The sequence below is a fragment of the Pseudorca crassidens genome, chromosome 4 (genome assembly GCF_039906515.1).
Source record: "Pseudorca crassidens isolate mPseCra1 chromosome 4, mPseCra1.hap1, whole genome shotgun sequence".
NCBI classification, from domain to species: Eukaryota; Metazoa; Chordata; class Mammalia; order Artiodactyla; family Delphinidae; genus Pseudorca; species Pseudorca crassidens.
Window position 1 is genome coordinate 142,336,228 of NC_090299.1, and position 22,671 is coordinate 142,358,898.

Below are 22,671 nucleotides of genomic sequence, written 5' to 3' on the forward strand. Positions count from 1 at the left end.
TGTATTTTCTCTTTGCACAAGAACCTATTTAATGTACAAGTAATGCCTTTAAAACATTTTATTAAAAATATTTCAATAATGTTAATGGTTAAACAACATTTTTTGAAGGCTAACCTAAAAAACAACAATTATGTATATCTTTTTTCCCCCATGGAATCATATACCATGTGTTCAAAATAAGTGACTTGTAAATGAACTTCAGAAAATGAACACTTTGTAAACTGAAGACTGTTTTTATTTTACCTAATTTTCTTAGATTCTAAATAGTCACTTTAGATACTTATACTGAATTATCCATGCTCATTTTATTGTAGTGTATTCTAAAAAGTAATCAAGGGAAATCGCTGTTTATATTTTGATTATTTATAAGGAAACTGTTCAGTTTTTTAATATTTGTTAAAATGTTTGGAATTTTCTAAAATTCTCTAGAGGTTCAGATTCTCATATTTTACCAATTTTGGAAAGTCTATGCATATTTAAGTTTTATATAACAATTACCCTCCAAAACTGCTCTTAAACTGGTCTTATTTGAATTTTTTAAAAATATAGTACAGTATGTCCCATATTATTCTAATGGGGATAGAAAAATATGGGGTTATACAGAATGTTTTACTGTAATTCCACTCAATGTTTTATGAAGAAAATTGGGAAAATGTGACATCAAAAATATCATAAGAATGTACTTTTTTGTCCTGTATGTGGATTGGAGAATAGATTTTTACCACGATCATGTTGGGGTCACTGGGTAGGTTCCCTTTTGGTATATGAGATAGGAGGAAGCATTAGCTCAACATCAGCCTAACAGTTTTATGAAGTGAAGCAATCACTGGAACCTTTAGCAATTTCTTTATTAAAAGCCCCTAATCGTTAGTTGGTGTGGAGCTTGGATATTGTCTTCAGTATTTCTAAGTATTTTTACATGTAAATATGGCATTACTATTTTTACTAATTTCCTGTTAAGTTTCATAATAGCTAATTTAGATGAAATTCAAAAACAAACATTTAGACTAGCAATTAAAAATCATGTAATGGTTATTTACTGAAAATTTGAATTATAGACATTTTAAGTCATCCAGCATTTGCACTTTGTTGACTCAGATTTTTGCCCAGTATTATTATTATCCATGTGTTTCAGCTATTACTTGGGAGGTAGGACGGATAGGAGGAGGAGAAAGATTGTGAAGGGAGAAAAGGTGATTTCTCTGTTCGCCAAGGACACAGATACAGAATAATACAAAGACGATTTGTTCTTCCACTGTGTGGTCAAGGAACAGTTCAATTCAGGGCACCTTGAAGGCTCAGCCTGTGTCTCTCCAGAACCACCACAAGAGGGCGGAGATGCTGATTGTCTTTCAGCAGAACTGTGAGAAAACAGGTTTTGGATTTCTTTTGTGTGTATGGTACACCTTATATTAGCACACTGATACTGATTTAAGTAATGCACTAAAGATTTTCCTTTTGGGCATAATTTTTTTTCGACAGAATTAAGTTGCGGTATTGTTACTCTATCCAACAGGAAGCCACTAGATTAATTATCCTCAAATGTCCCTTAGATCATATAATTTGGCTACACAAAAATTTCATTGCCCATTGAATGACTTTCCATCTTCTTATCCTGAGGCTCGTATCTTTATATCCGGAGACTTCAATTCTGAATGTTTTGGCTAAACCCAGGTTCTACATTTTCAGTGTTTTGCTGAATATATCCACCTGGATATTTTACCTTCATTTCAAATATGATATTTTTAAAACCAAATATCTCCTGTTTCAGGCACCGGCACTGTTTCAGGCACCGAGGAAAGAGCCTGCCCTCAATTTGCTTACATTCAAGCAGAAGGAGAAAGACAATACCAATATACTTATAGTATATAATTTAAAATCACTGTATTTCAATAAAAAGCTTTCTAGGGGAGAACCTTCTCTCCCTTCTCTGAATTCCTATAATAAGTTGTATCATTGTGATGGAACACATTATACGCTGCCTTATGTGGCAGTTACGCATACACATGACATCTCTTCATAATAGCTTTGGGAGTCTTGCATGTTTATACGTACTGCGGTACATAGCGTCTTGTCGTGTATATAATGAACTCTCAGAATATAATTGTTGAATGTATCAACCAACTACCTTATCTTCTGTTTGTCTCCATAAACCCCCTCTTTCAAGCCAAATAGCCTTATTCCCGGTCCAATACTTGTCAAGTGTATTTTCCCATTTCATCTTTGCACATTGCTTTTACAGCCTACATTCATATCTCTAATTGTCAAAATCCTACCTCTTTGGCTCAAATATTGCTTCTTTGTGAAGGCTGCCTTAATGCTTCCTGCTTGAAGAGATTCTTGGCTAAGGTGCTTGGCCTTGGGTTTGTGGGCCATAGAAATACCATGAAAAAATTAAATCACGGAGCTGCCTGACTTGAAAAATCACTTAGTAAGATTACCTAGTAAGGTGGGTAGGAGGGAGGTGAGCTGGAAAAGAGCAACACTTGGGAGACCTAGTGTAGTGTTTCCAGACAGAGGCTAACATGTACTTAAACTTGTCCAGTAGCTGTAGGGCTGCAAAAAAGGGGGTCAGGTAGTGGAGCATTATATAAGGTGACTCCATACGGGTTTGTTTTTCTAATGTTTCCACTTAAGGAATTCTTAAGTGGAATTTTTTTTTTTTTTTTGTGGTACGCGGGCCTCTCACTCTTGTGGCCTCTCCCGTTGCGGAGCACAGGGTCCGGACGCGCAGGCTCAGCGGCCATGGCTCACAGGCCCAGCCTCCGGACGCGCAGGCTCCGGACGCGCAGGCCCAGCGGCCATGGCTCACGGGCCCAGCCTCCGGACGCACAGGCTCCGGACGCGCAGGCTCAGCGGCCATGGCTCACGGGCCCAGCTTCCGGACGCGCAGGCTGAGCGGCCGTGGCTCACGGGCCCAGCCTCCGGACGCGCAGGCTCCGGACGCGCAGGCTCAGCAGCCATGGCTCACGGGCGCAGCCTCCGGACGCGCAGGCCCCGGACGCGCAGGCCCCGGACGCGCAGGCCCCGGACGCGCGGGCCCAGCGGCCATGGCTCACGGGCCCAGCCGCTCCGCGGCGTGTGGGATCTTCCCGGCCCGGGGCAGGAACCGGTGTCCCCTGCGTTGGCAGAAGGACTCAACCACTGCGCCACCAGGGAAGCCCAGGAATTCTAACAAAGAGGGGAAGGAGACCGGAAAGTTCGCTGACACCATTAGCAGAGATAAAGAGGGTAAGCAGAAGGTTGGGCGGGTTTGCTGGTTTTTGCACAGACTCTGGTGGAGATGCTAATTTTGCAGGGTTTTTCTTGGAATCTGTTTACGTTTTCTAGGCAACTATGCTGCATGCATTATTTATATTCATCTTTTATGAATATTTTCTTTACTGCTTGAAATTTCTGTATCCAAAGTGTATCAGCTAGTGAGGACCAGTTGATTTTTATGGAGCCCCGTAGGGTACAAAGCCTCTTGCAGCCCTGAGGGACCAGAAAATGGCCCCCTCCCTCCCATCTCTCTTTGATCCCAGGAGCAGTCCGTTGTGGTGGAAGGGCATGAGTTTCCGAGTCCGAGAGCTGTAGGTTTGAATTCTGGTTGGGTCACTTACTAATTGTATGTTCTTGGCCAAATTACTTAACTTTCCAGAGTCATAGATTTTGTTCCGTTCGTTTTGTTTTTAAACTGTTCAATTAGCATCTGCAAGAGCAAATTTGCAGAGTTATTATGAGAACCGAGTGAAACACGTGTATGGAGCCCAGCCCTGTGCCTCCACGTGGTCGGCATGCCCTCCCTCCGCATGGGTGCTATGCTTAGGAGAACATAAATACTGGCCCGCAAAGGATAGGAATTGTGGCAGAAATTGGCAACTTAATTTTGAGATGAGCATTGATTAAATTTCCCCGCATTTGAAATAATTCTAGCTGAAGATATATGCCATGGATTTTATTTAGTGTGATTCAGAAAATGTGCCTCTGCAAAACTACCTTGAAATCCTTACACTGTGTAGATGTTTAATATAACCTGTGTACGCCATATGTGTACGATTTCCTTTTCGAGGAAAGAAAGATTATTGTATACATGTGTGACTGTGTGATTTATGGCTTTAAAAGTGAGACTGGAGCAAGAGTAAATTGCAAAGAATTATATTCTCAAACAATTTGAACAACAGGTTTTACCAGAGTTATTCTAAAGTTGTAAAGGCACATACTACCGATTTCTGGTTTTGTATTTGATAAAAGGCATTTTTTTCCTTAGACTTGGGAAATCACCTTTGACCTCTTAAAGGGGAAGCATTATCGTAACCTACGTGTTGAGAGAGAGCTAAAGCTGGCAGACAACATCTAGGACAAAACTAGTCTTTTCGATGGCACCTGCTTGCTGAAAGCTCGCCTTTTTTTTTTCTTTTAAACACCCAAAAAGGATAGGATTGGTGATGAGTATTTCACACCTAAATTTTTATTCTCTTACAGTTCACTTAACTGTGTTAGTGATGCTTTCTGAACTCTCTTGAAATAGGACTAAAAGCACACAGCAATTATGGGAACCAAGCATGGTTGGTTCCACAAGTATTTGATTTGACTTACGGTGCCGAGTACACTGGCAGGTGTTTCACAGAGCAGGTGTTTGTAATGTTTGGGCTAATTTTAGTTTGCTCTTTTTATAAGACAAGCCTGTATTTAGAACATTATGTTTGGATTTCTGTTCAGGTATGTCTGCTCCATGGTTGTTCTAGCCAGCCTAAAATGCAAGGGAACTTTGCCCCAGGTTTCTCTCTCTTTAGTAGGACTTTGGAGATATTGGGTCTATGTCAAGCCGCCATTATGGTATTTGAGTCCCTGTCACTGTATCATAGTTTGGTCAATTTTGGGTATTCACTGTGTGGGCAACATGATAAATGTCATGTGAGAAAAAGGGATGAAGCTTGTTCTGTAGCATTTCAAAGAACCGATAGGGGGCAAATTTTGACACTATCCAGAGATCAACTGTAAGAAGAATAATCTAACAATTAGGCAGTTAAAATTGTTGAATGCTTCAGTGGGTTGCCTCAGAAAACATCTGAATTGAGGTCTTGGTCATCTGTCAGTAATGCGTCATTCGGAGGGTGAGGGAAATAATCATCGGAAGTCGAATATGTGAATAGATCAAAGCAGAGCGCTCTGACTGAAGCCCAGAGGGCCGCATCCCCAGAAATCCTGAGGAAAACCCTGAGGAACCTGGGGAGCACAGGTAAAAAGCCATGGACTCTACATGATGCCTCAGGTGCCCTCCACCTGTTAAGAACCCAGTATTCAAGCTTCGCATGAAGGAGAACAAACAGTTCTCAATTCTGTGATGTCTTCTACTTCAACCTCCCAGCTTAAGAAAAAATGAAGATTAACAAAAGAAAAAATATATTCTTCTGACTTCAGCGCTTTTTGGTAGATTTTATTCCACTTTTCTCGCATCTAAATTTGAAAAATCAGTCATATTTGATTTTTCTCTTTTATACTCTGTCTTCAGTTAATCATTACATTCTCTTGATTCTTTCTTCAGAATGTATCTACCATCTGCACCGTCCTTCCTTTTTTGGGCTACCACAGAGTTCAGGTCATACCTGAACTATTGCACACGTGTTTTAATTGGTCTCTTTTCCGTTCCACTCCATGAATTACTACCAGCTTAATCTTTTTAAACCACCTCTTTAAGAGCCTGTTTTTCCTTCAGTGAAAATCTTCAGTGGCTCCCCAATGCCCACGATGGAAATCTCCAACATGCCAAGGTCGTGAGCCTCTGTGACCACCAGCTGACGGTTCAGAAGCTGAAATTCCAATGGAGGCGTGGCCGGAAACCGGCACCACATGCCACTCTCCCATAACACTCAAAATGGGGGCTGGGCTTCCCTGGTGGCGCAGTGGTTGAGAGTCCGCCTGCCGATGCAGGGCACACGGGTTCGTGCCCCGGTCCAGGAAGATCCCACGTGCCGTGGAGCGGCTGGGCCCGTGAGCCATGGCCGCTGAGCCTGCGCGTCCGGAGCCTGTGCTCCGCAACGGGAGAGGCCACAACAGTGAGAGGCCCGCGTACCGCAAACAAACAAAAAAAGCTTCAGTCAAATGTCAACTTACCAGTGAGGCCTCCCCTACCTACCGTATTTCAAATAGTAAAGCCCCACTTTCACTCTGGCCTTCCTGGTCCTCCTCTTTGTTTCCCTCTACAGCACTTATCATCTAATAGACGACGTACTTTACTTATTTATCCTGCTTATTGTCTATCTCCTCCAGTTGATTGTAAATGCCATGAGGGCAGGGATTTCTGTCTTGTCTACTGTTGTATCCCCAGCACCTAGAATAGTGTCTTGCACGCAGCAGAACCTCAGCGAACATATGTCGAATACATGAATGAATGAATGAACCGGATATAGTGTAATCTCTTGAGGCCAGCCTACAGGCTTCCCACAGTCTCACCCGAGCTTTACTTTCCTGATACTTCCTGACATGAAACCCACATTCCAGACATCGTGGGCTACTGCTCCTCTGAACATTCTCTCCTGTTCTTGTGCTTTGATTGCACCGTACCCTCCACTTGGAGGCCCTTGTGTATTCTTCTGACCTTTCCTCTATGATTAGGCTAAATTTCTACTTATTCCATGAAACCATGTCAAGCCACGCAGCCTCATTCTTCTCTTCTCATAGACTATTTTCTCGATAGCACTCATTTGACAATTAAATGTACTGTGTATCATAATATTTCATATTCTTGTCTTCTGATGTTACTTAAACCGTGAGTCTTTATTCAGCTTTTCAAATGTGTATGTTTTGTCTCTCCGGCTTTGGAAGCTGTCTTAGCAAAGTCCGGCTGTAAGTGACAAGAACATGGGCAGAGCTCCAGCCCAGGGGCCCACTCCACCACCCTGATTGACGGGGCCACCAGTAACTCAGCACCCTGGAACCCTTGCTGGCCCAGGAGTGTGCCTTGGCATGCTACTTAGGAAAGCTCTGCCCTAGGTGCCTCGCTCATAGTAGGTGCTCAGGTAGTGCTAGTCAACGCACTGATTGATCTTGTGTGATTGTTTTGTTCCTAATATTCTCTCCGCAGCCTTACTAAAGTTTATATCTATGTACTAATATTCGTTTTTTAAAAAGAGACAAAATCATTATTATGGAGTAAGAATTAAAAACTTCATTTAGTGATGATGAACAGGAAAGAATTAAAATATATTCTTTGCTGGTGATTGAGCAGTATTATAGGACTTACCATGTTAACGGGACACACCAAAAGCTTTGGAGACTACACGTGTGAGAGTTACTCAGATGATGGGCAATTATTTTTACCATGACATTTCCATGGAGAAATCAGAGTGAGCAGTAAGTTTTAAGATGCTTAGTTATGCAGAATTGAATCTGGAAGGCCCAGTTACATGTCTATCTTGCTGCACTGCTTCTTTTTTTTTTTTTTTTTTTTTTTTTTTGCCTCTCACTGTTGTGGCCTCTCCCCCCTTGCGGAGCACGGGCTCCGGACGCACAGGCTCAGCGGCCATGGCTCATGGGCCCAGCCGCTCCGCAGCATGTGGGATCTTCCCAGGCCAGGGCACGAACCTGCATCCCCTGCTTCGGCAGGCAGACTCTCAACCACTGCACCACCAGGGAAGCCCTGCACTGCTTCTTTTTAATTTTTATTCTTAATATGTTCACTTAGAAAGAAGTATTATATTCATTAAAAACCATTAAGTGTGAATGAAAGTTCTGCATTTGATATCTAATGTCAATTATGTCAATTAGATATATGACGCAGCTCTACTTCATCTAACAACTAATGTTCAAAATGTTTTTTAACATCACCTATAGAAGTATTTGAGCATATTAAGTATTAATAACTATTTTTATAATGGAAAAGTCAAACTAGACAGCTGGGCATGTGACACCTTTATTTTCAACTTAATTTTATAGTGCTTTGATTTCTAAAAATAAGTTTTATAGCCAACTTATATAAACAGATATTAATAGAAGGCTAGCATTAACTTGAAGATCAACTTTAATATAATTCTGAAGAGGAATTAAATATCGACTATCAGCTCCTTATTTACCTAGTATGAAATAGCTATAGGTACCCCTTGCCTCATGAAGAGGCTGTGATTCTGAAACATTTTATATAACTTAAATTTTTGCAAATTGAACCTTCTTTTTTATTACACATTAGGATAATTCTCAAAGCCCCCCCCATTATGAACCTTTTGTGCAGTGAATAAGCAAATATTTAATTTTTTTTTAATTAAAAATAGCCAGAGATATAGGCTGATTCCTAAAATTTTTCAGTAGCACCAATATAAAAATAAAATATAACAACTTTAAAAATTAAAGTTTGCCTCCTACTTATATTTCAAATCTTGTGGCAGGCAAAATATTTATCGAAAGCAATGTTTTCTGCCCATTCTCTGGTTCTGACATTTTACTGTACTTTGATTTTGTGACATCTGCTTCTCCTTCTAAAGCAGCTGCTATTAAAGCTTAATTAGCTTTTAATTAAGGAAACTTAATGTTGTCTTAAAAAGTTTGTGAATTTTCTATCATATCACAGATAGTTTAAAACTTGGAACATACTGCCAATTCTGAGGTTGGACTGGATAGAGTTTCTCCGAAAGGAAAAAAGGCCCTCATCCCTCACAAAGGCTAGACTGCTACGTCTATAGCACAACGTAGGTAACATGTGCAAAAGAAACAGCCAGTTTCTCGTCTCCACTAGAAGAAACTCCAGAAATGGGCAGAATCAGTCAAAAGATGACACTTGGTCCTAGATAGGAAAAATTTTCTCAAATTTGAACAATTTTTGCCTTGTTACTAATATTACATGGAAACAAATGAACACTACTGAAAAAGTAGAAATTAGGAAAAGCCAGGTGAGAAAAGGAGAGGCAGCTCATTTAGTCTGTTTCTGTCCCCCCGGTGGGCTGAATCATGAGGTGGGGTCGCTGCTCCATGCCTCTATGCAGCGCCATAAAATACAGCAAAGCCACGTCGTTTCTGTTCTTCTGAAAGCGTGTGTGGGTTGGAAGCTGTCCTCATGGTGAGCAGCCTGTAAAACACTTGACTTTCGTGGGGATCCTAGGTCACATTGTATCCTCCGTCTTAAACGATAGGAATGGCAACTAGGAGCCTTATTTGCAATACAAATAAAAGTTTATGAAAGTTGAAGAGTAGCCTGAATGAGACTTACTGTGTTTGGTCCCTTGGAAATAAGTTTTCTGAAACCCTATGGCTCTAACCATCACAACGGCTGAGCCCTGCAGGGATAGAAAATGAGGGAACATGGTTGTGTATCGTTCTGAGGTGGACACCTGAGGGCAGGAGCCACTCTGATGTGGCCGCATGCAGGTGTGGATGAGAAGGGGTTAGGTAGCAGTTTGCCTGTGGCTTAGGGTGATTTTTCACATTTTTTGAAACTTTGGCCTCATGGTCTGGCATTTTGGGAGATTTTCAGGTCTTGTTTGTGGAAGGAATCTGAATCTAGGAAGGTAGACTCAGTCAGCTCATGAGAACTACCAGGATGGATTGGTCCGGTCAGTTGGATTGCCCAGGCCCAAAGAGGATGGTACTGTTTTGGGGTGACTAATTCTGCCACCTCAGAAAGTCTGTAAGGTGGTCTCTGTATCCTGCATGTTGATGAGGGACAAGGAAAGGCCTGGGTGGTAGAACACATGCAGACCCATTCCCAAATGTATGTCTTCATTTATGTGATGTATAACTGCTTAGCACCGTGGCTTTACATAATAGGTTTTCAGTAAACACTAATAGAACTGAATTAAATCTATCAAATCTAAAAAGCTTTATCTCCTAATTTTTCAATGTCAGGTTAAGTCATTTCCACACAGGGGAGCTCATATATGCTACCTCGTGAGAGGGTGTTTACTAAACTTTGTTGAAATGATTTTATAAAATGTCATAATGGCTAGCCATTTATTAATATCTGACCACAAGGACTGGATAAAGGATTTGTTTTTAGAAATAAAAACACTCTAGAAGGAAGCCCATTTCTAGTGAGCCCACTGTGTTTTATCAATTATGAGATGTGTATTTAAGGTTAAAAACCTATGTTTACCAGCACAAAAGTTATTAGCGCTGCTTTATTTATTATATCCATAATCCAGCATGTGTTCCACCATTCCAAAATTCCGATTATAGAATATTTATAATTTGTTATCCAGTGGTGTGGCTTAGAAGGTATTATGTAGGATAAATGGATTGTCTCATCTTTTTTTTCCTAATTGATGAAGCAAAGTACCATTCAGCAAAGTCTGTTTTTTAAAGTATTTATTCAGTTGACAACCAGTCCCAAACTGAGAAAGATGAAAAATAACATAATTGAGGAAACAACAAATTGCCTGTAGCTTGCTGTGTATGAGGAAGAAAGACGCTCTTACAGTTTTCTAATGTATGATGAAACCAAAGCTGTGCATAAGTTCTGATGTGGCTGAACGTGAAAACCAGTTCTCTTAACGATTCACCAGGGGAATAAGTTCGACCTCTGACTGGAATAAACGTTCGTGGACATAAGGGGTTTGTCTTGTTCTGAAATAGCAAGGCTGGTGTAAGTGGTGAGAACCAGGGCAAACAATGGGCTAAAGGAAGGAGCGCCAGGCAGAAGCAGGACGGCCTGAATTCTGCCACTAGCTGTGACCTGACGTAGCTTGAGGTGTTCACTTTCCCATCTGTAAAAGGAGCAGTTGAATCAGATGCTCTAACTGGTCCCCCATGAGGAAGGACGGTTCTAGAGATTTGCAGCCTAAACTTGGCGAGAGAGGAGTGGGTGGAGGCATTGTACTTGAGCCATCTCTGCAGTGAATTCACAACCCATTAGGACCTGCGTGGATGTGACTGAAGCATGGTAGAGTTTTAAAAAAAAGACTCAGTGTTAAGTCTCAGATTGTCAAACATTTGCGCGAGTCACAGCTTCTTAGCATCTTATGTTCTCTTATTTGTAAAATGAGGGAGATGATAGTCTAGATCTCTACACTTCCTCCTATCCAACATTTAAAAATCATTTTAATGGAATTATAGAAAAGCAGAAATTTAATCTAAATTGAATATATTTTCAGATATATATTCACTGAGTGAGTTAAATGCTAGAAGAATTAAATATTGTTCAAATGCAGAAAATAACACTCTATTAGAAATAATCTTGGAGTCAGTTAATTTCCAAATTAATAGATTCAGCATGATGAATATTTTGCCAACAGCAAAGCAATTATTAATACACAATTCTAAGTTTAATAATTACCCTTAATTTTCTTTTTGTAAAATGTAACAAACGCTCATCCTGCTATTATTATAATGGCTGCATTGTTTACATGAAACAGGATAAATCTTTCCCAAAAAAGGAAAACAGACGTATCGTTGGTTCAAACTGTCTCAAATAGCAGAAAGGCAGTTTTTCATTGGTTTAGAACATCACTTGCTACTGTTTTTAGAGAGCCGCTCATCATGGCATCGTTCTGCTAGTAAAACTTAATGTGTTTTATGCTTTAATTAATTCAAGATAAATTTTTAGAAAAAGTCAGTTCTATCTGTGAGAGAGTAAGCATTTTCAAATTGTATAGTTAAGACTTCAATGGTATGAGAGCAAGTTTAGAAAACATTTTTATTAGACAAATTATTTAGACAAATTGTACACAGAAAGCTTTGCCACTCGTAACTGAGGCCTCCAAAAAGTGGTTTGTGTATTTGTATAATAGGCAATACATCAAAATAGGCCTATTTTAAATATTGTACATGGTTAACAGTTTGTTGATAGCTAAAATCACTGCAACATCTGGTATGTCCCTATATAGCTTGTTGAAAAGACTTTTTGTCTTAAAATCAGAGTCGTGAATGAGATCATGAATGTTACAAGGGAGAACAAGTTGTGCATGCACTTAGATACTTGTTACCCTGGAAACAAAACGGTTTTTGCATGATAAGAAATTTTTCTGCCTTACACAGTAGACAATATTTGAAGATTTAGTACAAAAACAGTGACAGGACAAGATGCTTCCCAGAACAGAATTAGCATCAAAGTATAATATACCTTAAGAATATACTTTTTAATTTCTCCTAAAGCAAATCACATAGGTTGATTCCTATACCAATCCTAGCCACGGAAAGAATTTGATTAAAATAAGTGTATGGCTGCGTAAAAACACAGGATAAGTTCTTGCTTCCTACTTACCACATTTTAATTTAAGGATTACAAACAAAGTTCATTCTACATTTCCAACAGGTAAGAAGGCTACCTTAAAAAGGGTTGTGCACAAAGAGGCACTGTTTTTCTTGTTATCCTTCTATACACTTGGCACTAATGTAAAAAACACATAACTCCTCCAAATAGAACTGAATAAAAAAAGGGGCTGAAGTTGAGAGCCCAGTATGGTTGCTCTATTTTCTTCTTTAGGGTAATGTATGACAGTAATTAAGGCCACATCAATATTTCTTAAGGGCTCCCATCTCTCCCCAACTACAGCTGTATTGATTGGCTTACTGCTTTGGAAGAGAATTTATTAACCTTCCATGATCTACGTTTAAACTCGTATAGAGCTCCCCGTGCTGTGGTGGACATGGTTCAGCTAATAGCATTTTCCATTTAGATAATTAATTAAAAGTAAAATTATCAAGGTTAGCTTTATACAGTGCTGAATAACAAATGCAAAAATCTATTCAAATGAGTTACATCTAGGAACAAATATTAAGTCGCTCCGGATGTTTTAATAACAAAAGTATAAAATATTCTCTGTTGGCAAACAATGCGAGTCAGAATAACATTAAAGCAACCTGCCTTTTCTAACTGAAAAGACCCCCTGCACTATACATAGTTCCTGTATACAACACTTGTGTTTTAAACTAAAGCTTTATTAAATGAATTGCAATAGCAATGGCCTCCTTTGAATATATATACACATTATATAGGTGCATATATATGTATATATGAGATACTAGTTTATTTAACACCGTAGAGGCTGCTGCCGTATGATAAAGTTTACTGTACATAAGAAAACACTTTTCATACTGTACAATCGCATAAAGGTCATATGCACTGTTGCAGTGCAAGAGTAGTTTTAACTGTAGTCTTGACTGGCATATTAATGGCTTGTTTGTAATCCTACAAAATTGCATTCTCATATTATGTGGCCTGAATGGTCTTTAGATTATTCTATAAACACTGCAGGGGTTGCCTTTGGCCCACAGTTAAAGGACACTCAGCAGCAGTGGAGCATGGTATGGATGCAGCAGGAGAATGTAAAAAGACTGACGTTATTGCAATTATACTTTTAAAAATAGAGAAATGTTACAGAAGAGGCCTTTATGTAAAATTAATCCTGCATATACTGTTAGTATACTCAGTGCACGTTTCCTATACTTGAAGTACAGTATATGAAAAGCGGACTAATAGGATCCTAGTATACTACCTTCTGGGGGAATCAATTGAGTAATGAAAAAAGTGGAGAGAAATGTCCAGGAAGAAAAGAGAGAAAGAAACAGAGGAGAGAGAGAGGAGGGAGAAGGTAGAGAGAAAGAACTAGAATTGTTACTAATACTCCTGATTAAAAAAAAAAAAATGTTACATCCATGTTAGTCCCACAATATTACAGTCGCTCCTTGCAAAGGGAGTCCTACAAAAGAAACAATGAAGAGCTTTTGTTGGGTGCTCATATGGAGGTGCCTCGGTCTGGATCATTACCCAGATTGAGCCCCAGGGTAGGAGTTGGTTGATAAGGAATAGATGACATTGTTTTTATAGGACTCCTGAAAAAGCCCCCATTAGGTGCCCTGTGCCTAAAAGGGCCAGTTCGGTGCTCAGGCACGTTGCCAAAAGCGAAACCAGAGGCAGCTTTAGCTGACAGTGTACGGCTAAGAGTCTGGATCTGCTCTGGGATAAAGGTTGTTGTGGTAATATGAGTGTTCCTGAAATCACTGATTTGCTCCAGTGCTTGTCGTGTTGGCAAAGTGTCAATGTCCAGAGGGGTCAAGTCAATTGACGAGGTGGAAAACTGTTTATGGGGGCTGTCGTCATCTGTGCACAAGCTATTTACACGTCTATGGAGGTGCTCCAGGTCAATTTCCTTGTCATCCTGGAGATGAAGAAAAAGAAGATAAGGTTCTCATCAGTACTAGCTTCATGGTTAAAAAAAAAAAAAAAAAAAAAAGTAGTTCAGCAAACATGATAGGTAAATGAACTGAACTTTGGGGTTTATTCATTTAACGAATATTTATTGAGCACCTAATATGAGCCAGGCACTGTGCTAGGTTCTGGGGGTACCAATAGGATTCTGAGATAAGGTTATCTATACTTTTCTTGCAATAAAAGTTCTAAAAGGAGCATATGCCACATGCAACTACAAAATATGGGAGAATTAGATGGGTGATTGCCTTCTACAAGAGCAGAGACAGACCCAGGCAAAATTATACACATAGTAAGTATGGTTTTGGCCACGCATCCCCTCCCCACCTCTTCTTTATGCATGCTTCCTCCTTTTTCAGGGTGTCTCATTCCAAGTTGTGTTTTTGTTCCTTTGACTACTTGCTCCTTTCACTCCTTCTCCTAACCTTAACTTTCCATTCTTGGAGATTAAGTGATACAAGATTATCTGATATGCTAGTTCACACTAAAGTGTTAGTGACTGTTAAAGTGTTATTTCTCTTTAGGCTAGAAATATGTGAGATTGTCTACAGAGAGCAACATTCAACACAAGAGAATCAGTTTCTGATTGAGGGACTTCATACACTCAAGCTATCTAGTACCTGAATGAGGCAATATTGTAAGGTCAGCACGAGAGCCTTTAGAGACCCCTTCAAGCCATGACGTGTGAGTGACAGCTTCAGTTTAGGGCCACGTTAATGCTAAATGGCCTCTAAATCAAAGACGCTTTGAGCTACACTAATAGAGTCTTAGTAAGAAGGTGCTTAATGAAGAAAAAGAGTATAACACCTTAGATTTCTGGAGTTGAAACGAATTCGTAAATCCCTTAGGATTTTCACTAGAAGTGAGCATTAAAGCCCAATATTTGAAAAATAAAAGTGGCAGGCAAGAAAATTGTCCTTTTCATCAGTCTTATTTATCACCAAGTTCAATAAATTAAATTTATGAGGATTTAAAAATATCTATTAGTCATAAGAGGAGAAAATATTTGTTCATACGATCTGGATTAGCTGCTATGAATTAGAATGGAGGATGTATTTTTTTCATTGTGCAATTATAGTGCTCCTTAGTGAAAAATATTTTGATGTGCATCACTTGTCTTCCTTCTCCTTTCTCATTTCAAAATCCAATAAAAATATCCATTAATGCAATATTATCACTGAGATGTTAGAGGGTTGAAAGATAAAATTTTATGGTTCCCACAGCAACTATAATATAGTCATCCATCAACAGATATAATAATGCAAAAATTTAATGTCATATATAGTAATTCAAAATGTAAGGAGCTTGGGGAGTCCTTAATTTCCAGATTTTTGAGAATAGGAAGCCTCGGCTATAATGTTGCATTAATGTGGTCTTTTGCATTGAATCAATGTCAGTAGAGATACCAGAAGTTTATTCCATTAAAAAAAAAAACACTACAATAAAACCTGATTAATTTTTAGTTTATACTCCACTAATTTAGACTGTATGATCACTCAGGTAGGAAGCTAAGATTTCTCTTCGCTAAGCCAAGCTTTTCCTTATCAATGATGCTGATCAGTTTTGCATGTAAGGTGGCAGGAAAGGATCCTCAGACAACTTTAGAAAACAATCTGTTTGAAAGAATACATTAGCATGCAATAATTCATATGCAAATGAGAAGTCATTTTTATTTGTGCTGTAAAGCAGATCCTCTCAGGATTTGCTTAGGCATCAGTTAGCCAAGGTCTAGTTACAGAAAGTTCAAAGCTGTTCTTTGAAACTATCTAGAAAGTCAAATCATTCAGCAAATTCAGGTTGTTTTCGTTTCAATCTGTGAAGCTTTAGTGAATATGATTTCATTATATAAAAAATTTTTCACCTTTTTGGTCCAATGGAAATAAGATAAATAAATCAAGTAGTTTATTTTTAACTTCAGATAGTCTCTGATAAACACGCATTTTTTTTTTCTGGATGAAAATAAGGCACAGGGCACTTTAAAAGATACATGTAACTCTGAAATTATTCTTTCAAAGCTCTGGAAAAATTTTAATATGGCCCTGGAGTTAAGCTGACTCGTGAGAAAAGGAGGACTATGGAATTCTAGAAGATTCCACCGTGTGGATTTGTTAAGCCTAGAGCCATTAAAGAGCTATAAAAACATGATCACTTCCATAGGTCTACAGACAGACAGAGGGAAGCAGTCCCTGGGGGTGAAGAGAAAACTCATTATTTTACTGTAACACTGCATTTCTTAGGCCGAATCTCAGAGACACAAGTAATCTACCTATAAGTTAAACAACTATGTGAACTAACGTGATAAGCATCCTTGTGAACTGGTGAAGGGAATCACAGCCCTTAAAAAAATCATGGACTTAAGGTCTATCCTGAGATTTGGGAGAATTTCAAGGCCCATTATGGCTCATGAAATTGTCAGTCTTTCAAACACGATTGTCTCCTCTTCATGGATCTGGGATGTCTTAAAATGAAAATTGGTACTGGTCTTACCAATTTTTACATTTCACAGATTTACTTTCACTCTTCAAGGAAAGAAGAAACAAAGACCACCCCCAACCCATTATCCCCTTCCCTGTGATTAACCTCTCTGGAAGCACAGCCTACTTGTGGGCTCAACATGGCGCTGAAGCTTTCAGTCAAGTACCTCTTTTGATGGGACCCTGGAGCCTTTCCTCTTGTTCCACCACGTCTCCAGCATGGCTATAAAGCAGGAGAGGACGATCCCCGCAGCCAGGATGCAAAAAACCCCTGCAAAGCTCTTTATGTCCAGGGCACCTCCTTTCTGCTTCGTGTCCACTGAGGAGTACAGGTCACACTGGCCGTTCTTGGGCCACCATTTGTGCTTCAGGATGTCCATGTCACCACTCTGCTGAAGCTCCAGGATCCTTGGGGTAAAGCACACAACCATGTGTTATTACAGACATAGGTATTGCCTCAGTCCACAACATATCCATTAATAACCCTGTCTCTAAAGGACGGTGGATGTCAAGAGGAAATGAATATAGAGATTAGCCTGCAGGTGGAATGCGAGGACACACAAAACATTATTGCAGTGATTCTTCAGACAGACTTGTGCCACGACGCCGTCCTCCCTTCTTTCTTACATCCCTCCCTCCCTGCTTCCCTTTCGTCTTCCCCCACCTCTTCTATTTTTATTTATTTATTTTGTTTCATTCTGTAATCCTAAATATTACCCTCAACCCCGGTTTCCTGCAACGTGATTTTACAATTACATTTCAGAGGCACTGTTTTTATGTGGTTTCAAGCTGCTGCAGTTCTGTGTTCCTTCCCTACATGCAGAACGACGCTCTGGATCTTAATGCTTTTATGAAGAACGTTTTGCTGCTTAGAGCGAGATGCTGGCATAATGTCGCCCAGCATATGCTACACACAAAGAAATTCAATTAAAAAGACTTCTATTATTTAACACAGTGTGGAAGAAAGCCTTGGGACAAGTTTGAAGTTGATAAAATACATCGTTTTGGGCTTTTCACACAACTGATCTAGTTTCCTTTTAATGCCAAAGGGGAAATAATCTTACCTTGGAGAACAAGAAGAAAAGTTGACCAGAGGCTTTCAGAAGTGGTCACATTCACATAAGAAATACCTTCTTTTATTCACTCCCAGGGTCTGGGGATAACTGCAAAGACTGCAGCTTTTAAAACGTATGATTTTCATAGAGGTTTTATTCTCAGTTCCGAACACTCTTGGGCTCTACCTAAGACCTGCCTGGTTTTGGCCCTTCTCCAGCTGTGCCCTTTCTCACATAGCCAGAATGGTCAGGGCCAAGGTCATGAGCCTGTCCAGAGTGCACACCATCCCCACGGTTCCCTAGGACTTCCTGGCCAGACAGCTCAGAGTGCCTGCCCATCCAGGACTCATAAAAGCCTATTCCTGTGTGTGATTTCTGAGAGCAGATCTCACAGCCATGGGTGTACACAGGTCTCTAGGGTGGGGTTTGGGGGGTGTGGACAACTCGACATGCAAGCTCAGGCGCGCACACCTCTGTGTGCGAGACCCTCACTGTGTGGACAGAGCCGGAGGTGGAAGGCTGACTCCCAGTGCCACTGGGTCAATGCAGAACTCCTAGCTGGTCACCAGTTAGAGACTGAGACCTGGCTCCCTTGGGGTCATGAAGGTATACTTGTCAAGAGAAGAGGAGAGAACATATTTTACCTAACAATGTTTAGCTTGATTTACAAGTTTTACACAGTTACACTTAGGATATGTGGACCCGTATGTGCACTCTTGCCCCGGCGCTTGGATTATTTAGGGAGAGACTGCTTAAAACTTTATAGGGGAGAACTAAGCCTACCTGGAAGGAGTAAATAACTCACTTTCAGTGATGAATTTACCTTTTTTACTGGTTTCATGTCATCCACGTGTCTATGAGTTCAATGATAATCGACATTCAACCAGAGTTAAACGAGAGTATACTAGCCCTAGGGGCTATGATGGGGAGTTAGTCTTTAACTTTTATTTGATATTGGAGCATAGTTGATTTATAACGTTGTGTTAGTTTCAGGTGCGCAGCAAAGTGATTCAGTTATACATATGCATGGATCTATTCTTTTTCAAATTTCTTTCCTATTTAGGTTATTACAGAGTATTGAGCAGAGTTCCCTGTGCTATAAAGTAGGTCCTTGTTCGTTAACTGTTTTAGATATAGCAGTGTGTACATGTCAGTCCCAAACTCCCAATCTATCCCCCCGCCCCTTTCCCCTCGTAACCATAAGTTCGTTCTCTAAGTCTGTGAGTTGTTTCTCTTTTGTAAATAAGTTCCTTTGTATCTTTTTTTTTTTTTGATTCCGCATATGAGAGAGATCATGATATTTGTCTTTCTCTTTTTGACATGTCCCTGTCATCTACCTCTGGGTATTCCCGCAGCCTCAGCCCTAGCGCCCCCTGCTGACATTCCAGGACTAACAGTGCACTGGAGCCTCCACCACAACTTGGATGTCTTTCTCATGAAATTGATGGGTCTAAAGTTCTGTTCCTTCAGTGTGTTGTTCAAAAAGGGCAGTAAATTTGATTAACTGACTTTACTAAAATGATGATGAATATTAACAGATTACATTTCACCCTTATCCCAGCCCTATCCAGATAAAGTCACTTGCATTTCCAGAAGTGTGTTCCAAGGGACACTAGTACAGAGGGCTTCTGCAAAAAAAGGGTCCTGTGGTCATCAACTTTGAGAAACACCCTCTTGGCAATTTACAAAAAAAAGGCAGCCTATTAAAGGCTTTGAGAAGACCTGTGGAAAAGAAAATTTGTATGACTGTTTGAGTCAGCATTTCCCAAATTAGTCTTTCATTCCCCTTTCCTTGTTTTTCTCCCCAAATAACATACATTAATAACCCATGGAGCTAAAATTTTGAGGAATACACTTGAGAAATAGTGCCTTGAGCCAAAAGGAGCAACTCCTCGTGGGCATGTGTGGCACCATCACACACATACGTCATCACAGCATCAAAGTCGCTTGCTTGGCTTATCTATGAATACCATTCAGATAACATTAGGAAACCAACCCTGTAGGTATTTGCCTCCCTGAAGATCTAGCTAGTCAGGGCACCACTGAATATCTTGAAAGAAAAAATATAGTCACCCCTAAAAGAAAGAATTCTTCTTAAATCTGAATTTATAGGTACATGTAAAAAATAAAAGGAGACTACAGAAGCATCTTCTAAATGAGAATATATCTGGGCACAAAATGAGCTCCCAAATTTCCCTGTCCTCCTATTCTTGCCACACTATATTGGTCACTGTCTGTGGAAGTCGAAGAGTTTTTCTTCATTGCACTCATCATTTATTACTATCTGTGGTTACTTGATGAATGTCTGTTTCCCTTTCTAGAATATGTTCTCATTATCTTCCATGCTTCCTAACACAGAGCAGCCACATATTAATATGCTCAATACAGTTTTTGGTAAAGGAACTCTACCCTCACATTCTACTTTTTTCTTATCATTATGCTATTTTCTTCTTTATTGCATTCCCTCCTATTCATCTATTCATTCAATAAACATCTAAAGAGTGGTTTCATGTAAGGTATTTCCTTGGGTACAAAATTTATGTTAAACCACAACTGTACGTCCAGCCAGAATGGCCTGGGCAACACTGAAATCATTTCAGTACCCTCAATTCATGCTGATTTATTCTTTCGTTAGTTCACATGTTCATTCAGGAAACAATTATTGCTTACTCTCTCTTCTCGGTCGTATCTGGTACCACTTACGATGTGTCATTATTTCTACACCTGGAAAATAATTTGGTTTTAAAAATAATCATTGAAGTACACATACTCTGTGTCACCCATTTTGATTCTCATAGGAGTAAAGGGCCTTAAATGGCCAAAGGCCGTAAATGGTAAAGGGCCAAAGAATGTGTTTAATTGTAAATGTTTAGGTTCAGCTGGTGGTAGGAGTTTTTGAGGGGAAAAAGAAAAGAGATTTCTCTATGTGCTTTCAAGTATCATCATGTCACAAAGATGTCTTTATATGGTCGATCTCATGAAGCACAGGTGACTGAGGTACTGCAGGAGACCTCATCTTTGGGGATATATCAATACAAAGAAATTGGGCCATAGGATTCCTCAGTCAGACTCTGACTAGCCCACAACAAATTCCGGGAACCCAGGCTGGCATGGAATACAAGGGTTGGAAGGAAATGAAAGTGTTCTCTAAGCGCAGAGCTCTGCTATAAACTTTCACCACACGATCTAAAGCTCCTTGGAAATTCCATCAGAAAGGTCTTACTACACCCCCCTTTTTATTACATAAAAAATCTATTTAAGGTTTAGATAAAGAAAGTTTAGCAAAATCTAATTCACTGCCTTAAAGAATAATGGGATGAGTCCTTATAATTAATGAGATTCTTTTTTCAAAGGTTCAGAAGCTCTGGCATGTTTAAAAGAGAATTAATTGCACTTAAAGGAAAGATTTGCCTTTTAATTTATAAGCAACACTGGTGTGTGTGTGTGTGTGTGTGTGTAACAATGCAAAAAGCTAGCTGCAAAATTCTTAACACGTACAAAGAAAAATTCTAGTTCCATGTAATGATTGTTTTTGTTATATGTGAAACTTCCACAAGATGGCAGTCTTTGCTCATAGAGAGCAAAGTGTTACGGTTAACCTGTGGGTTTGAAACGTTAAAGTATAAATTTCTTGGTGCTGTAAACACTTTAACTATTAGAAACAAAGTTGGATGTTAGACTGTGATGAACAACTGGAAGTGTAAAACCTCTTTTTGGAGTGTAGTCAGAAAAATTCCTACCATTTTACCCCAGAGTGATTATACACTTACTGTGGAGAGTTACTATGGAGAGAATTGATGAGGCCATAAACAAAAGCATCTTGTTCATTGCTTGGCACTTAGTAGGCTACCAAAACGCAAAAGCTAGAATTATTATTGTCAGCATGTGTGACAACCATTCTGTCTCTGGACCTGTTCTGGTACATACTTCTTTCTTTTTTGCGGTACACGGGCCTCTCACTGCTGTGGCCTCTCCCGTTGCAGAGCACAGGCTCCAGACGCCCAGGCTCAGCGGCCATGGCTCACGGGCCCAGCCGCTCCGCGGCATGTGGGATCTTCCCGGACCGGGGCACGAACCTGTGTCTGCTGCATCGGCAGGCAGACTCTCAACCACTGCGCCACCAGGGAAGCCCCTGGTACATACTTCTTAATGGAGAATTCTGTTTCCAGATTAGTCAGTGAATGATTCATGATTCACTGACAAAACACTGCATTTCCTTCTTTTGTCCAGAAGTATTAAAACATTTGTAATCTCATTGAAGAGCAAAATCTTAGAAGTCCATAAAAACCTAGCTTCAATTTGAAAATGGCTAATAGATCAATCCTGCCTGCATTAAATTCTTTATTGATAGAAATGAGCAAATTTCAGGGGAAAGGAGCATGGAGGCAAAGGATCCTCCCTTCATATTCAAATAAAAATATTCAACAGGTTTGAGGTGTTTATCTTGAAAAGCTTTTTACTTACTTTGAAGATAAAGCCTCATTTATGTGTTAGAATTACATTTTTTTACATTAATTATTGATCACTTATCATCCTTAATCACTACTCTAGAATCTGATTTTCAAATTAATTTTTTATGAAAAATCAGGTTGCTGAAAGATGGATGCAAATTTCTAATCCCACATAGGTAACTTTGATTTTGCCTTTGAATTAGCAGTCTATAGGGTCCTTTTTAATTTTGTTAATTTTCTTACAGTTAAATTCCTGCTGAGCTTTAAAAAAAGATATTGGTTAGAGGCCAGCTGACTTTTTAGTTGCTTCTGCTGGGAAAGAATTTAGGGGTAATCAGAAATTTAAAAAAAAATAAGGGCAGGGATTCCTTATTTTAGACCATGTAATGTAGGGATTCCTGTGATTCTTTTGAAATTGGAATTCCCCCTCATGTTCGCAGAAGCACAAACTACTAGAATAAAAAGACTGAAGACATCATTTATTCTCTCTACTTCCCTCCACTCAATCTACGGATGAGGAAACTGAATCAGAGATAACAATAATTCCTCCAGATCATCACATTCGACACAAAAAA

General features: G+C 39.6%; 1 protein-coding gene across 3 annotated transcripts in view; it reads right to left on the reverse strand.

Annotated features, from left to right (window-relative positions):
* Positions 1-22,671, reverse strand: part of GRID2 (glutamate ionotropic receptor delta type subunit 2) — a 1,388,195-nt gene that overhangs the window by 19,203 nt on the left and 1,346,321 nt on the right. For 2 of the 3 annotated variants that reach the window (XM_067736950.1, XM_067736949.1), the window contains 2 exons: positions 16,758-16,998; positions 10,253-14,066 (listed from right to left, as the gene is read on the reverse strand). In XM_067736950.1, the coding sequence (XP_067593051.1) occupies positions 13,644-14,066; positions 16,758-16,998 (664 nt within the window). In that variant the 3' untranslated portion in view covers positions 10,253-13,643. Of the gene's footprint in view, positions 1-10,252; positions 14,067-16,757; positions 16,999-22,671 lie in introns of those variants that run through there. The other variant, XM_067736951.1, reaches the window with a different exon arrangement.